Source organism: Dermacentor variabilis, chromosome 3 (assembly GCF_050947875.1).
Source record: "Dermacentor variabilis isolate Ectoservices chromosome 3, ASM5094787v1, whole genome shotgun sequence".
Taxonomy (NCBI): Eukaryota; Metazoa; Arthropoda; class Arachnida; order Ixodida; family Ixodidae; genus Dermacentor; species Dermacentor variabilis.
Window position 1 is genome coordinate 68,777,100 of NC_134570.1, and position 17,464 is coordinate 68,794,563.

The following is a 17,464-nucleotide window of genomic DNA, read 5'->3' on the forward strand; positions in this document are numbered from 1 at the left end:
GCAGTTTTATTACTGTCTGGGTCTTCAGCGTCACTACAACGTGGCAGTCTAATAATAATTGGAGTGCATGCGCCCTACCCTATCCTCGCCGTCGCTAGGACATAAGGAAAATTGCTCAAACCGAAGAACAACATTTGTGAAGTCACACACCGGAAATTGTATCTGTCGGCCTCGTGTACGTCGGAGCATATTGCGTGCCAACATACCCCGCATGGAATTCGCGTTATTTTACATCGCAAAGCATGATCGGGGTGTTGTGACAGACGCCTATCGTGGAAGGGCTCCCCATGCTCTGATCTCGACCTCATGGGGCTCTTTTACGTGCAACGCACGCAGTCCCCGTATTCGCGAACGATTTTGAGTTCCGTTCCCGTTCCAGTGTGGTCGGAAAGCGAACCCGCGACCTAGGCGAAACAGCTGTTCACAGGCCGTGCTTTCGACACGCAGGAATTGGCACAATGTCATGGTCGCCGCAGGCCTTCGGCGTTCTGACGGGAAAGTTTGACGAAGGCGTCAACCTGCTCTCAAGGGGCTCGTTCAGGGTGAGAGCCTTCCCCAATGCTTCGCGCGTTTCTCTGAAAATGTTAGTTGTACCCATGCTCATCGGATCAAGGCCGGTTAGATCAGCCGGTATAACTCGTAGCGGCTTCGCATTTGTGTCGGCGATCACGGACAGTATGCCGAGGGCTAGTGAGAGCTTCGGCTTATTTGTCGTTCATGCACAAGGTAAATACATATTGCGTAAACACAGAAGGAGGTTCTATCGGGTCAAATATGAAAGAGGAGCTTATATAGGTGCCGAATACCGCTTAGGTACCGTACATTGCAACAAGTAACAGTGAAAAAAAAAAGGGGGGGGGGAGGACTACAAAAGACCTACAAAGACACAAGACTTTAGCCTGTGCTTAGCTGATTAGGTGGTGTGAAACTTCTTTACAGTAACGTCTCAAACAGTCTTAATGAGCTCGAGACAAAGATGTCGACAATAAGCTGACGGAAAATTTTTTCGTAATTCGCTCTTTGGTTAAGGTAAGAAAAAAAATATTCGACGGGGCGAAACAAGGCAAACTGAGTAAGTTGGGGCCAGTTAAGTTACCATGAGCAGCTTTTTTTTCCCACTTTCCCAGCACAACACTGTATTGCACTTCCTTTGTGGAAAATAAACAACCTTACTTCTGCCAAAAAAATTATGCAGGAATCGAACAGAAAGCTCGCCACTAACAAAATTTATGCACCGGGATACCAAGATTAAAGTTTACCGTGTTAGGAAGAGAAGGAACCCCATGTACCCTGATAAGAGAGGCAGAAAAATAACAGACGAATAAGAACTAAACGATATTACTTTTAAAACATATGTTGCGGCCATGTGTTCTAAGTGTGATGAGCGTGGACCTCCACATACTGCTTCAAGAAACGAATCAGTGCTTTCACATTCCTCGCTTCGGCGCGCAGCAATACGTTTCCGCCGTGACGGACAAGGTGGACCGCCCAGAGAAGGCCATCTGCGAGGAGTCCGGCATGCGCTTCACGCGGCAGCACTCCAAGCTGCAGGAGCTCTCCTACATCGCCGATAGGCTCGGCTGCAGCTGCAACCAGCTCACCATCGGTACGTGTGCGTACTAACTACTACCAACCTGCGGCGCGCAGTCGGGGATCTCGTGATCACGGTATATCTCCATTACACGTCACATAATTCAGCTATACGTAATCGCGCCACTGTATGTGCGCGCGCTATAAGCGAATGCTTTGACAGGACAGCGGCGTTTGTCCAGCAGGTCTGTGAATGCCGAATCGCGAGTGATTCTGTGACGTGCGCTGAGACGTGTTTTGCACGGCGAATTTCACTAATTGTTTTCGCAAGTTGGTTGTACGGAGGTCGAGGCACTATGTAGAACGCGCGAAGCGCATTGTCCGGACTGTGCCGGCGACATCGACGATAAAAGATTGTGCGAAACCGGCTGGATGTGACAGTGCACGGCTGCTTTTGAGAGATGCACGGTCTAATTTCGCCTGTCTAGTGCTTCGGAAGCTGTTTTGTCTGTCGGGAGCGCGCTCTAGGCAAGTGTCTCGACCTCTGTACAAACGTTGCACTTGGCCCCAAGTGTCAGTATATTCTGACAAGAAAAAAAAAAAAATAAGGTAAGTACATAAAGACAGGCTGCATCACGTGGTCATAGAAATGAAGAAGTTTGGGGAAATCGTTTACCGTCCTCGTCTCTCACATGCACAAGTCTACAGGCCGTGCATGCCGCAGTCTAGCTACCATTGTAAAAACGGTGCGTTTAACGTAATTCGCACTACGTACACTGATAACGTCTAACGTCGCTGCTGCCGCAATCCTGCAGGCCATGAATATTTTTTTAGTATCCAAATTCACCAATTAACCACCATAGTATATGATGATCATTGAGCGCCAACAGTTCATTCTCTCCATTACTTCGCTATTTGTATTCGCCTTTTTACTCGCGTTAGTGTACAGTGTTCGTTAGTGTACAGTTAGTGTTCGTTGTCGTGCGCCATACGAACCTCACTGCCCAACTTTTGGTTTCTTCTTTCGCTGTTTTAAACAGTTGCTTCACAGTTAAGCACATGGGGTGGTGGTGGTGGTGATGATCTTGCAGGCTTGCGTATATCCCGGGACATGACACAATCTTCTGTCCTCGTGTCTCAATTCGTTGTTATTTTATTACGTTGCAACGCTTAGCCCGTTGCTTTGACATCCTTTATCCCCGCCAATTTGTTTCGTCCTTACTCCTTTGCCGCATGCCGGCCTACAAACAGCGTGGTGCCTGAAGAGCGAGCACGTGCACTCCGTACTCGTGGGCGCCTCCTCGGTGGACCAGCTGTACGACCACCTGGGCGCACTGCAGGTGCGTGCGTGAAACGCGCTCTCTGCACTGGCGCCCTGCGTTCTCCCGGTTCTCTGCGCGGCAACGTTTGCTCCCTCATCGCCCTCACGCTTAGTTGCGACTGTGTCGCAAAGCTCATTTACTCGCAGATCCCCCATGGGGTTGATCGACGGCTTCCCCTACATGGAATCAATCGGTGATCGCTATAGTCAGGTTCAAGTTTAAAAGTTCTTTAGCGCACAGATAGTTATACATTTGGTATAGTATCAAGGTGGGATCCCACAACTCTCGTAGGGTCTGTAAAAGAGGTCGTTTTACTTCTCAGGGGAAGTATAGTGCATGTATTTATTTATTTATTATTTTGTATATATTTATTTGTTTAGTTGTATTTATTTTTATTTTTATTTCTTTGCACGTATAAGATCCAGTTCGATCTCGAGACGCCGTAGTGGAGGGCTCAGATTAAATTTGACCACCTGACATGCTTTAACTTGCACTGAAATCTCAATAGCACATCATTTCTGCATTCCCTAGTCGGAATACCACACCCTGACTTGTTTACGTGTTACGTGTAGCCGGACTACAATTACAAGCATGTTTGCCGTGAATCGAAACCAAAAGGACTGCCGACGTTTAAGCACACTCTGTATACGCCAACCGCTTAGTCAGTGGGGGGACTAAGCCTCTCGCGAGCAGCGATGCGATATATGCAAGTCACTCTATAGCTGTGGTGTACGCCAAGCGTTAATACCATGCGCCAGTCAGCAATCAGTAGCTTTATCGTACTAGGCCATATCAGATATCGGGTGGAAACAAGTCCGTCAGGCTGGCCCATATGAAAATATAAGGTCAGAAAAAAAAATTTTAATTCTGGAGTCCTTTGTGCCAAAACCACAATCTCACTATGAGACATGCTGTAGGGGGGCACTGCCGCATTTTTTCGAACACCTGTGGTTCTCCTACGTGCACCTAAATCTAAGTACGCGAGCGTTCTTGCATTTTAGCCCCATCAAAATGCGGCCGCCGCGGCCGAATACACGGCCTCGTGCTCCGCAAGGCGACGCGATAACCTCTGTGCTATCGCGGCGATTTATAACGCAAGAAGCAATCATGTAAAGGAACAAGAATGCTAATCACGCTACTGAGCGCTGCGCTGGGGAGAAAGCAAGGTCGAACTTGGTCCCGTGCCTCGCCCAGGTGGTTCCCAAGCTGACGTCGATCGTGATGGGCGAGATCGAGAAGGTGCTGGACAACCGGCCGCGGCCGGTGCCCCCGCCCAGGTGACAATTGCAGGAGCCCTGGCTGGGCCCCCGAGCACCGATCCCCGACAGCCCCGGCTCGCAGCAGCTGCAGCCGCAACAACACATCGCGCTCGACCTGGACGACCCGGGCCCGGCCGAAGGAGGCCGGGTGCAGCGCTTCTTCGCAAGCGTCGCGCACGCCTGTGTTATTCAGTAGCGCCTCGCACGTAACGGGACGTCGCGTTGCGCGCCCGCGGGCGTTTCTCTTGTTCTTCCGCGCGAGGTCAGGTGACCGCATCTGTCGACACGAAACGTTGCACCGAGCGGTTTGGTGAACTAGCACGTTGCAGTCTGAGCTAGCAGTGATGCCTCGCCGTCCCGGTACGGCTTTTGTCGTGTGCACTGTCCAGTTATTTGTCACCGATATCGAGAAACAAAGATGCAGTTGGGGACATGCCTGTGATCCGGTTGTGTACCACGTCGAAGCAAACCGTTCCACGAGCTTTCGACTGACGGACCCGCACGCACGCTCTGATTCAACAACGTACGCGATGCAGTCGAACCTCGTTATAACGAAACGGGATATGACGAAATAACGAATACAACGAAAAATGTGAAATTACCCTTTGAAATCCTCGTAGAGATTACTGGTGCAGTAAATGCAATAATGGAAATAAGGAAGTAATTCTTGTTTCCGCTTCAACTTCGTTATAACGAGGTTTTGCTGTACATGTTCTGATTTCTTTTTGCCGAGTTAAAGAAATCGCGAGGGAAACATGCCCAGCTCGCTTACAATAAACGGAAGTGATTACCCAGATCACGATAACACCGCCTGCGGATTTCTTTGGGATCCAGCGCGCAAACGGATAAGACAACCATAGGGAAGAACACAGAACGAGTCGCGTCTGTGTTCCTTTAGCTCGCAGCGGCCGGTCAGCTCGCAGGTAGTTTCTTTGTACGCTTCTGCTAATCCGCCGTTGCGAATAGAATCTAAAGCCAGAAAAGATGCTTCTCAAAACCACTGTGGATGCTTGCAACAGCTGAATTGGACAGGGTCACTTACCAAGCAGCAAAGTAGGTCCGTAAAGTTCTTATACGACGGAATTCCGTAACGTGTGCGTACGAGGCGCCAAATGACCACATAACTGTCTACAAATGTTCGTACGCAGAACAACAGCTCCGTATGATTTGGAGGTCTAAAAGACCACGCGAAGAACCAGAAACCTTGCGGTACGCGCGGAAGGCGAGGCTGTGCCTATAGACGCTCAGCGCACAATATTGCGCGTCGCTGGCTTGCAACGTGCGATTGCCTACAGCCTAATCTATAGCAAGCGCTGTTTCGTAGTTGCTGCAGAAAGTCGCGACGGCGTCGTATAGATGACCGAGTGCGCGTCGTTTGGGAGGCGAAATCATTAGAGCCGCCGGCCGATACGTGCTCGGGAGGTACATTGAACAGCAACAACAACAAAAAAGAAACAGCCTAAGCGGCTCGATTAGCCTCTGGCCATATCACGCAAATAGCGTGGAAACAATCTTCGCATACGAGAAAAAAAAAATAAGCGCTAACTGAAAAAGTGGCGTAAAATGTCCTGGCAAATTTGCGCCGACCATAACGTTCGCTGCTGAGCCCACACCAAAAAAAGAGCGCATAAATAACCCACCAGGGCGTTCGTTCGCTGCTTTCGGTACGCGGAAGCAGGTTGCTCTGACGTCTGCAGACAGCGAATAGGGGGCTATAAGCGAGCGATAAAGGAAAGAAAGAGAAAGCTAAAGAGACTTCCTGCAGTGTGTCTGGGTTTAACCCTGACTTTCCTGCTGAGGCCAAATAACCAAGGCATGCTAGGAGCTTGAATTTGCGAGTTGGCATGGCGTACGTTGTCGATTCTAATCCTTTTTTCTGCGTATGTTCATATAACAGCCAAGGAAAGAATGACGTACTTGGACTCGAAGCAAGATCACAGAGTATCGCGGTGTTTGCGTGATAATTATTTCGTTGATCCGGCGTTCTTGGGTACCTGAAATATATAGTTCCATTTTTTTTTTCTGTGTGTTCCTGGCTGCCTTATACGAGTACAGTGAAGAGAAAGAACGAAGTCTTGCGTGAACAGATTAGATTAGATTATGGGGTTTTACGTGCCAAAACCACTTTCTGATTATGAGGCACGCCGTAGTGGGGGACTCCGGAAATTTCGACCACCTGGGGTTCTTTAACGTGCACCTAAATCTAAGTACACGGCTGTTTTCGCATTTCGCCTCCATCGAAGTGCGGCCGCCGTGGCCGGGATTCGATCCCGCGACCTCGTGCTCAGCAGCCCAACACCACAGCCACTGAGCAACCACGGCGGGTTGCGTGAACAGGATACCCCGGAAAAAGGCATATGAGCATTAAATAATGGGACGCTTTCTTGGTGATCAAATGCTCGTTAATCGCACGCGACAAAGAAATTTTAGGAAGGCGGACGCTTGAACTGATGAACAGCGCGTTAGAACAACACTAAAGAAGCCCTTGCAGCTGCAACAAAAAAATAAAAATGCCTAACACATCAAAATCAGCACGTGCATTGTACTTATTTGATGTAAAATCATGAATGTTGCCTCTAAATATGTGCACAGACGACGGTATGGTTTTTGCTTACTTGGCAGGTGTATGCCACGGGACCAATCCTAGAATTACGTGGCTTCACTTGGCATTCACGAACAAGAGGAACGTCCGCTGGGTCAAGCGATGGCGTTCGTTACATGTGACGCTGCAGCCTTTTTCACTCCCGGGGGTTGATCGACACAGCCAGGGCTCAAGAATATCTCTGTATTTAGGCGTATCTCGTTGCTTGACTATGTTCGTTTTTTTTCTTCCTCTCAATCCATTTTTACCTCTGCCTCCTGTTTCCCGCAGAAACCACTGATATCCATGTGTCACACTTAAGACTTTGTAACTAGAGTTACTTATATCACCTCCTGTTTCGGTGCTAAACTGTACGCGCAGTCACATGACCTGCGTAATGTCGCGCGGGTCCTTGGTGTTTGCAAGGGGGCATGACCGCATAGCATAGGATATGTATACAGTCAAAGCCACAGCTTTCACTGTGAGCTGTAGCTTTTACTGCCGGTACGACCTTCTACATCTTTCAGCGACACGGTCTTTTTTGTCTTTGTTATTATTTTTTGTGTGTGTCGCATTCGCTTCCAATATCCGGTCTAAGTTAACCAATGTCGACTTTGCTCTAATGTGCAGTCAATGCTTCGGTGTGGCCTCCTTGTGGACTTACGGTCAGATTGTCGCGTTGAATTTGTTTTAATTAATTCACGAAACCGGAGCAACGCTATACTACCTCTCTTTCTTTTATTTGCACGCAAAATGATACAATCATTATTCGCACGTTCCGGTTATATACAAACATTGCCACCATTCTCCTGCGCCGTGGCGAAGCACCCTGTGTATTGATTTTCTTATTTTCTCGCGAATGTTACAAATACAAGGTGACATGAATGCATACTAGACGTTTCGCTTGTATGAGTAATGGCATCGTACGCCCACACCCTTTGTATGGTTCTGCAAAGCAAACATGAAATACCTTACAGTTAGGAACGCAATTGAGTCATTTAACGAGAATGATAATGCGAATTAGGTCTACAGGAAGTGCTGCCACCGCATAATAATTTATAAATTGAGCTCTGCATGACTAGTGCCTGATGTAGAAGGGGCAGTGCTATGGCAAAGATTCATTACAGTCACAGAATTGATTGATTGATTGATTGATTGATTGATTGATTGATTGATTGATTGATTGATTGATTGATTGATTGATTGATTGATTTTAACTCTCAGAACCACTAATTCATTCACCCTGGATTATGAGTGGCGCATTATAGTGAAGTGCGGCAACTGTACGGTCTGGACACGAACCCGCAACCTCATGTTAAGCAGCGGTACAGCCGCTGCGCAACTACAGGGAAGCTCAGTAAATGTGGCTAGACGCCATGCTGCTTAAAGGAAAAAAAAAAACATTTGCTTGTGGGCACAATGAAGTTGTAAAAATTCTACCTTCGTGTTTGGAAATAGCTAACCGCACTAAAAAAAAATGTCGTCTATATGCACGTCACTTTGGCACATTACTTTTCAGAATGCAGGTCGAATCTCATATCTGGCACGTGCAGACTGTACATACAGAGTTGTACATTGAATAACGTAGCCAGATGCATACCTTAAAGACAAGCTTGGGTGCGACTTCTTAAGCAAGTTTATAAGACCAGGTATCCGAAAAATGCAGCGCTGTAATTACGTACGAACTCAAAGGTTAGATAACGGATTGTTTTGCGTAAGTGCTTGGAACCGTATAACCGTAGGAGATCCCGCGTGTCTCCAATATCCAATCTTCATAATTCCAATGCGTCTGCTTGATTGAGCAGAAACGTGTAACCAAGAAGATTATATCACCTACGGAAGTTTACTAACAACGCTAGACACAAAGAAAGAAAGAAAGAAAGAAAGAAAGAAAGAAAGAAAGAAAGAAAGAAAGAAAGAAAGAAAGAAAGAAAGAAAGAAAGAAACTAAATTTCGTCGCAACCTGGGATAAATTCCAAATTATTTTTACCACAAAACATACAATAAATGAAAACAACGTTGAACGACGAAGCACTATTTGCATCCAGTACATTTTAAGCGCATTCGATAAATAAGGCGAAAAAAAAATAGCAAAAGAATAGTAAAAGACCGCGACTTATCGAGCGTAAGACACGCAGGAATAAGACACGTCATCATTATTGAAATCAGTTTCACGACCACTCCTCCAAAACCACAGGGCCGTTCAGCGGTGCGCTATGTAAGCGACAACAACCAAGATAATGGCATACGATTGCTTTGGGCAAGGAGCCTATACCTTCTATCGAGCCGCCATGACCAGAAACGGACGCGAAAGTAAGCCGCGCCCGCAATCCCGTAAATCATTGGATGTTGTCCCTAGAGTTCGGCGTAGTCCACATATAAGACGCACTGAGGTTTATGTATGCAACAATACCAACGTCGCGCCGCGCGTTTATCATAGGGTCCAATTCATTTGAACGTGTGTGGTTGCGATGGTGTGCGTTACGCGATCAAGGAGCCTCGTTTCCCATGCGTGGGGGGTGCGAGTCGTTTCCTGTACATGTTTGACGGATCGACGCGAGTGCATGTATATCCTGTGTGTGTATATAGTCTGTATGCGCGTTCAGTGTAGCTATACATGCTCTGCTTCTGCTTGTAATGAAAGTTCATGTAAGAGTCGTTTGTTATCTATGGCTGCTGTGGTCAGCGACTTTGTGTCACCGCTGTATGCGTGGCAGTGGATGTATACGCCCGCCGTTTCTGCTTTTCTCTTTTGTGCTTTTTGAATGCTACAGCATTTTTCGTTTGTGCGTTTGAATCGACTATACTTGTATGCAAAGAACATATAAGAAACAGGGGCCGAATTCGCAAGACTTTGTAACAACTGTTTTGTCTGCTACCGGCAGCCTCATAGCTAAAAACGTTAATCTCTGTCACTTTCGGACCGTTGTCTTTTGTTAAAACCACTCTATGACGCAAGAAGTGTTTTAAGAGTGCGTACCCAGACCGTTCCTTCGTAAGGACCGGGGATGCAATGCCATGCCCTGCCATTCGGTATCGGTTGATACCGGCTCTATTCGCAGATTCGACTTGCAACATAACTAAACTGGAGCAGCTGGAGTCGTCCTCGGTTTCGCTACGTGACCATTGTTTGTTCCTTTTGTCTGTGAAACTTCCTTCTTCGGGCTAGCGTAATGAATGGCAACTAGTTTTGAAACAGCATTCTGCTTGTACGGTTGTCTTCACTAAGGAAGGAGTGCTATCCTTCCTCGGATCTCTGTCGCAGCTCTACCACTTACAGTAAAGCATGGGCGATTGGATGAGAGCGCTGCGATGTGTTATAGTGCGTTTGCCGCCCCATCTTTCTAAGGTGCTGCTGCTGCTGCTTTTGTTGTTGTTTTTTTCCTCCGTTTTGAAATTCTCAAGTGCCGCCATACCAAGCATGCAAGATTAAGAGTTCAGAATGCGTTCAAGAATAATCCTCAAGGACGTTTTTAAGACTTCTTAATTGAGATGTTGTTATCGGTGATTTCGCGCATCGAATCTAGAATTGATTTATACAATAGTCCGTTTTGAAGTTTTCCGTCATGGTGTGAAGCAGCATGCAGAATACGATCGATTCTAACCCAAAGAGTGCATAGTCACAACCCGGCTCTCAAACTTGTGTATAAAGCACCTGAAAAGCTATCACCATAAACGAATGATTTGAAATGTTCGTTAAGGTAGACGCACCCGCCGAAACGATGTGCTTGCTTACCTCGCGCAGACTGTCTATATTAAGTTTGTTCCTATACCTGTTTCGATTCGGTTCGCTTCGCTTTGATTCGATCTGTTTGCTCCGTCCTCTATGACTTTTTTGTTGGCAGCATAAGCCTTTGGTGGAGTCTCACAAGGTAAAACCGCTCTGCAAATACTATTTTCTGCATCAGCCGCGACTGTATATATTGCACGGGCAAACCATCAACTACAGCCCTGGTTAACTGTTTCTGACCACATACGCTGGAAAAGAAGGAAGGAGCGAGCACTTCTTTTTTTCCAAGTGCCTTGTAACATGGCTGCGCATCTATCATTATACAGCCTGCTGCTACCCCGCTATTTATCTTCCCTCTTTATTTTCTTGGACGTAAATAACCTCTAACTTCTCTCTAATCGGTTGCAACCTAAGAATGCAGCGTTAAGTAAATCGTCGTACAAATCAGGGAGAATTTGTATGGATGCGCCATCCAATTACGCTCGCTCATTTCGGTGACGTCACGACGGATGCGAAGTTCCTTGGATATCGGCGCCTCTTTGCAGGAACTATGTTTTCGAGGGCGGAAGCACAGGTGACTTGGGTGCAGTGCGGTATTGTAGGCGAATCCTGTGCTGAATTCTCAGGTTATCACCGATATCACAGAGCTCGTCTGCTTCGCGTCATGCATGCTGCCTGCTGATTCAGCCACACTAAGCGTTATGAACAAATTATTTTTTTGCTATCGTATATCCACGCACAGCAATTACAATTACTGAGCTAAGCTACTGTTTAGCGTCGGAGGAATACACTAAAAAAAGCAGATATATAATACTACCGTATATAATAAAGATCGAGACTGTTTTTTACGTCAATAAGAACATAGTTATCATAGCCATTGTAGAGACAGAGCAATATCTACACGACGCTTGTAGTCACTGCATCTAAACTACGGCATATTTATAGCCGATCCACTGATATGCGTAGAAGCGTAGGAAAGCAACGCCTCCTGTATATAGGTACTGTGCTACGCAGGTGCTGAATTATGTATAAATTTTGGGTCCAATTCAGGTGTACTTGTTCTCACGCTTAACTTCTCGTAGTTGCCTTCCCGCTTGCTGACCAAGAATGTGCTGTCATAACTGCTTGTCAGCGAGCAGGCCGTTTCACGAAACACAACTCGTCCCCGTGAAATTGTTCATAGCGCCGAGCGCGTTATTCTGCGCAGGGTTTGTAGACACCAGCATACGGGCGAACATTCTGAGAAGAGAATGTGTACGCAACTTTCCACCGTTCTATCCTCAGCCGTTTCCTTCTTCCAAGAAGCACAGTGCGACAGGGTCTAATGGTCCGTTGATTCTCGAATGACAAACGCTTTAGAAATGTTGAAGATGCCCGTATGTACGCAGTGGTTCTAAATACATGTGTTGTTCAATGATTAATTACAATCAGTGCGGAGTGCACTCTGTTTAGCTAACCGAGTACACACATTCATTAGTGCAGCTCTTTCACTCTGCGAGAGAAGGTGCTCGCGCACGGCCTTTAGCGCATAACTGCACGCAACTTGCCGTCACTCATGACACGAATATCAGCCATAATAAGTATAACGAATCACAAAAACGTTTGGACATATTAAGCGCAGCAACTATAGTTTGTCATACTTTCCTTTCTCTCGAGGCCACAAAGACGAGTGCGGCTTCGTTTGTATTCCAATGTCGGGGACATAGCATAACCGAAACGTTGGCGGTCATTAGGTCGCTGTCCTAATGAATCCGTTTCTCCCGTGAAGCTATAATGCGTGTCCGCCGATTTGTTCAAATTGTCCTCGAGAGATCCAGTCTTGAGTTATGGGAGCTTCCGTGAAGGAAGCTGTTTATGGAGCCGATTCCCACAGATGGTAGACAATGAAAAAGACCACGACTATAGTAAAAATCCTGCCATCTCTGTTTCGAGAAGGAAAAAAATAAATATTTTTTTTCTGGCCACGTGAGTATCATGCTCGAGCACCGCGGCTATTTGTGATCATAGCTTTTCTGCCTTTTAGGATTATGTCAATACAATAGTTGTTCCTGCGTGAAAAGTGAGCATACGGGCGTCGAAATTTTTTGTAAGCCCCGCCCAGATTCCGCAAGAACCTGTAATTCTGCCTCGTGCGCCTTATTAGCTAGCTTTCGATGCGTACCAACACTCCCACAAATTATCTGCCGTGACGTTCAATCCGCGGCTTTCCTAATCAGCTGCAGACGTGCAGTACGGCTACATGATCCGGTATATAGTTTTCTGATAACTCGAACCCTCGGTAGTAAGGGCCGAAGACAAGCAACCGAAGACACGTTGTTACAACTTCGGACTACCACAAGCGCGCCTACGCATTCGCTTGTTAGTCCCGCAAGGAATGACTGAGACATTGCATGTGATATGCCAACGCCTATGCAAACACATGTTTAAGCTCCACTGCTTGCTGCTAAAGCCCGCCGTGGCATTCATAGGGTTACGCTACACTTGTTATTGTTTTGAAGACCTGCGCACGACACAGGAATTACAAGCCGTTTCTGGAGCACCAGTGGCCAGAGCATTCGTTTTCAGGACGTTTGTGAAATGTGCCCTGCTTCATTGATGCCCTTCGATGCACGAAATCAATGCTATATTTTTCTGTGCTCCTGGATCGCACGCTTTCAGAACATTGCGTGCGATTTGCTATAGTGTTCTGAGACCAGATTAGGACTGTTAGTGTTCCTTTTTTGTGTGTGTGAGTTAAACATTTCCGTGCAGTCAAAATGATGCAACTTGTGTACTACTAAGCTACCAGCAAGAGTGTACTGTGAAATTGCTGTTGGGAATTGGATGTGTTCACATCATATCCTTGCCCAAAGAGGCGTTAATTCAGCAATGTGTTGTGTTCGTTTATAGTGACGTCATTTTGTATAGCTGTGAGGACATGCGTTTACCGCTGCAAAATGCTTGTTTTTTTTTTTCTCTCTCTCTCTGTATGACGGACTACTAACAAAAACAGCAAAAAAACAGCATTCACAAGCGTTCAGAGCGTCTGTGTGTCAGCGTGCGTTACCCTGTTTTCCTTCTAACGCACTGCCATTTTGACATTATGTACCGGCGCAATCTGATGGAAAAATATGCATATATATTTCTGTCTTTCTTGCACGAGCCGTATAGACAATAGTAACGCTACGTGTATAGCTGTGTTCATTAATTATGATGCCTCAACTATCGTTGCGCAATCTGAAATGCTTTGTAACTTTGAGTACTCTCTCAACTTCTGAAATTGCTCCATCGCGCTGTTTGTGCATGACGTCACTTGACGTAATAGCATACGGTTCATTTCTGTCACCGACATGTTGGCGTAACTGCTGCTTAAAACTGCTGCTTTACCTCTCCGCGAGAGGTGTACTTGAGAAGTTTCAATAACAGAAACCCTATTAGTTGGAAGCGCTATAGACGTGCATGGCAACGTTTGTAATGTCACGATATTGTCTATAGCGGCAAAAGGTCTCGGCGAAGTAGCCCCGCAATTAAAATATTGGAATGCAGTAGCCCGCAAACACAAACAAGGAAAGCTTTCTTTTAACTTTGTATTGCCGACACTGTAGCTCTTCACGCTTCATGTATATATTACTAGAGGTAAGTACGGAAACCGCAAATGAACGGGAAGTCAGCTGGTTACGCTTTGTTCGCTGCGGTGGTGCTGTCGACGATGCGACGAAAAGTTTAATAAAGTTTTGACATATCATGTTGCCCGTTGCGCACGTGTGCTCGGTCAGACGTTCTTTCTTCACAAAGTTTTCGAACGGGGCGATATTTTCGCCGGTGTTGTTCCTGTCACCACGCAGGCCATCGGCCCGTGTGGCGCTGACCCAAGTGACGCCACTGACCGGAGCATTATCTGGACGCTCAAGCACCGCCATATTGTCGAATTCGCCATCTTGCCAGATACGATTGGCTCACAGAACTTCTGCACTATCTCTGATTGGCTTGAAATACCCGCATGGAGGAATGTGGAAGTGTTCAATTAAGCAGTGGTAAGATACCTAAGTCATGTAATAAGCAGTGTTGTAGCTGCATAGCAGTTACGGAAAAAATGTCATGAAGTACGTTACTCGTTACGTTCTAATAAAAGGAACACGTTACCGTCCTACATTACGAAGAGGATTAAGGTACCACGTTACCGAAAAAGAAAGAAGAAGAAAGCGCCCGCTACTTTGTCGTTACTATGCTCAGAAATTTTAGACAGTGGATCTCAGTCCTGGTCATCCTCCCTGCCGTTCATTTATTATTTTAATTTTTTCTTTCTCATACAGTGGATCTTCATTGCCGGAACCCTGAAGAACAACTTTATTAATGGCATATGTTAAACACATCAACTTTTCGGCCTTAAAATGCTAAACATGTTTCTGCTCACGAAACAAAAGTACAAATGCTGTAGCATTAGCGACATGCATGATTAGCCCTGTTAGAAAAAAAAACTTACTTTAAAAACAAAATTTCTTAACAGCACCTTAATTATTCGACAAACAACTGCCTAACAATTACAACCTGCTGCTCAACACAGTGGCGTCGCAAGGAATTTTCTTTTCCTTGGGGATGGGGGGGGGGGGGCGGCATGCATTTGACCGCGAACGGTTGAGCGAGAAGGAAAGGGCTGCGCAGGCAGCATCCTGCTACACAAGAAATTCGAAAAGGGGGGGGGGGGGCAAGGACATGCGCCCGGAGTACACTTCCCCTCCCGCAGTGTTAACCCGGACATCAACGTATTCTGCCACAGAATATTTGAGGGCGTATTTTACGAAACTGGCGCTAAGCACAAGATTTTCGCTAAGTTGATATGCCCTTATCGCTAGTGAGCTTAATTTTTGAAATTGAGCTAACATAAGGGACTAAGCTAATTAGCTAAACTTAATTAGTTAACACCACGCTATGTTGTCACGCAAGCAAACACACTCGCACAGGAGAGGGGGGTACTTGCCCTCCCCCCCGCGCTGGCCTTTTTCTTATAGGATACCGCAAATATTGAGCACAGTCGTTATAAGAACTGAGGGTTGAGCAAGTAAATGTGGGGGTTCATTGTATAAACGCACCACACACACATAGACATGAAACGTAACCTATCACTTCGTTTGTTTAGCCACGTGTTGTTATATACCGGGCGTTTCTTTTTAGAAGGTTCAATGTTTCTAAATATTGCCTGTGGCATGCAGATAGCAAAATTCTAACCCTTGTTCTAAATTACTCGATGAGGCGGTCATTACTTCTACAAGAAATCAAAATGCCTAATGAAATTATTAACATAATTACCGTAACTAACTTTTCTTTAATTATTTTACAGCGCATATTTCAATTTACAAATTATAGCTGGCGAGTTCGCAAGGCGCGTCCAGTTCGAACGAATTTCTGACTTACCCAAGCCTACATCCACGGTTAGAGTGCCCCTTTTGCTGAAAGACCCATTCACCAGGTCGGGGCATAGCAAACATACAAGTGCAGCGGACAGATCATAATGCGGTCGAAAAACATCAAAAAATTCAAAAAGCCCGCACGCTCCTCTCGGAGGACCACTACCGCTTCGTCAAAAATTTAGCCCCCCTTGTCTGGTAGCTGCTAGAGGCGGCAGGTAAGGAGGTAGCTCGCCTTTTCGCACCATGACTTTCGACAAATTTTATTTCCTTCTATCTCGGCTACTCCAAATTATTTTAGAGCGCAGCTCTTAATGGCCGGCCCACTCCTACAGCGAGCGTCGGCGGTGGCGTAACCGAACGAACGAACACAACAGCGAAAAATGAGCGAACACGGAGCGGCAGATGAAAGACGCGAGCCGCGAACGGCGGAGACCAATGAGAACGGCCCCTGCAATGACAGGCGCGAGGAAAACTGGTTTCATGGGGACCCGCCCGACCGCTCGACGCGTATACTCGTATCTGGTCTCAGCCGGACTGCTTGCTTCGTACTATCGTCTGCTCGCGTCACCTCTCGCTTGCGCTCGTTTGGTCTCGTTCGCGCTCATTTTGATAGTCATGGTTTTCAGATTGTTTTGTAATCTGATTGTATGGGTGACGTGAATTATGTAGTACTTTCTGGAAGCCAAGCGGCACCAGCGATTGCACTGGAGCCTTCGACGAGTCATGTATTAAAGCCGGCGCGCTTGACCCGCAGATCAAATTTTCAACGATTGACGACTCTGCTACATGTCTTTCTCAAATTCCCTGCCTCTATATATCGCGAAATGAAAACACGTAGAGTTGCGCTCAAATTTTGCATCAGGGAGTACCGTAATCGTCGGTGAACTTTGAAAATATTTTTCAGGTGCAATGTTCCCTGAACGGCGGTTTACAACTTCTAGTGCATAACCGATATTTCCGCGGCGCCTGGTGAGGGTTGTTTCTCTTCCGTGTCCCTCTATGAAAACTTGTCTCGCCATATGGAAGCATCGCAGGATTAGAATATTTAAGAGGGCTGAAGCACAAGGAGTAGACTTGTGCTTGTTATGATTGCTTGTGGTTGCAATTAGGCTAATTGAATGTAACACTGTTGTCCGCATGCTTACATATCAAGCACACACACTCCTTTCTGTAGACATCTTTTGCTAAAAAGGAATGCTTATTGCAACGCATTTCTGCACAGAAGCTTGGTTTCATGTGTGGTACATTCAACAGCGTCACGTCTGTTGAGAAAGCGCCTCAAGGGTACTTTGTAGTGCACTGTTTATAAACACAGTGCTCTCAAGTAATAGATTAAGCCACCATTGGTGATAATATGTTGAGACTAGAGATGAATGTGAAAACAAGCTTCAGTAGGTAAGTAGAACCCCGCTAATACGTTTTTAAAGGGACCGTGGAAAAAAATACCAGCCGGGAAAACGTAACCATTAGGAAGGGTGCAAATCACCAAGGCACGTCAGAAAGAGTCCAACTGGCTGCCACTGCAGTTATTAGATGCATCGGTACTTGTACTGCGACCAGGAATGGCAGATGCTCGCATGTATAATTAAGGGACACGTACGGTGCTCTGTCACAGTGGCCCCTATTGCAAAACATTGTGTACACTTCACTGCATA

General features: G+C 46.3%; 1 protein-coding gene across 2 annotated transcripts in view; it reads left to right on the forward strand.

Moving 5' to 3' along the window:
- Positions 1-14,182, forward strand: part of Hk (potassium voltage-gated channel subfamily A regulatory beta subunit hyperkinetic) — a 77,669-nt gene extending 63,487 nt beyond the window's left edge. The window contains exons 13-16 of one of the 2 annotated variants that reach the window (XM_075685532.1): positions 448-542; positions 1,453-1,606; positions 2,782-2,870; positions 4,047-4,273. In XM_075685532.1, coding sequence (XP_075541647.1) covers positions 448-542; positions 1,453-1,606; positions 2,782-2,870; positions 4,047-4,133 — 425 coding nt within the window. In that variant the 3' untranslated portion in view covers positions 4,134-4,273. Of the gene's footprint in view, positions 1-447; positions 543-1,452; positions 1,607-2,781; positions 2,871-4,046 lie in introns of both variants that reach the window. The other variant, XM_075685531.1, reaches the window with a different exon arrangement.
- Positions 14,183-17,464: the final 3,282 nt, after the last annotated feature.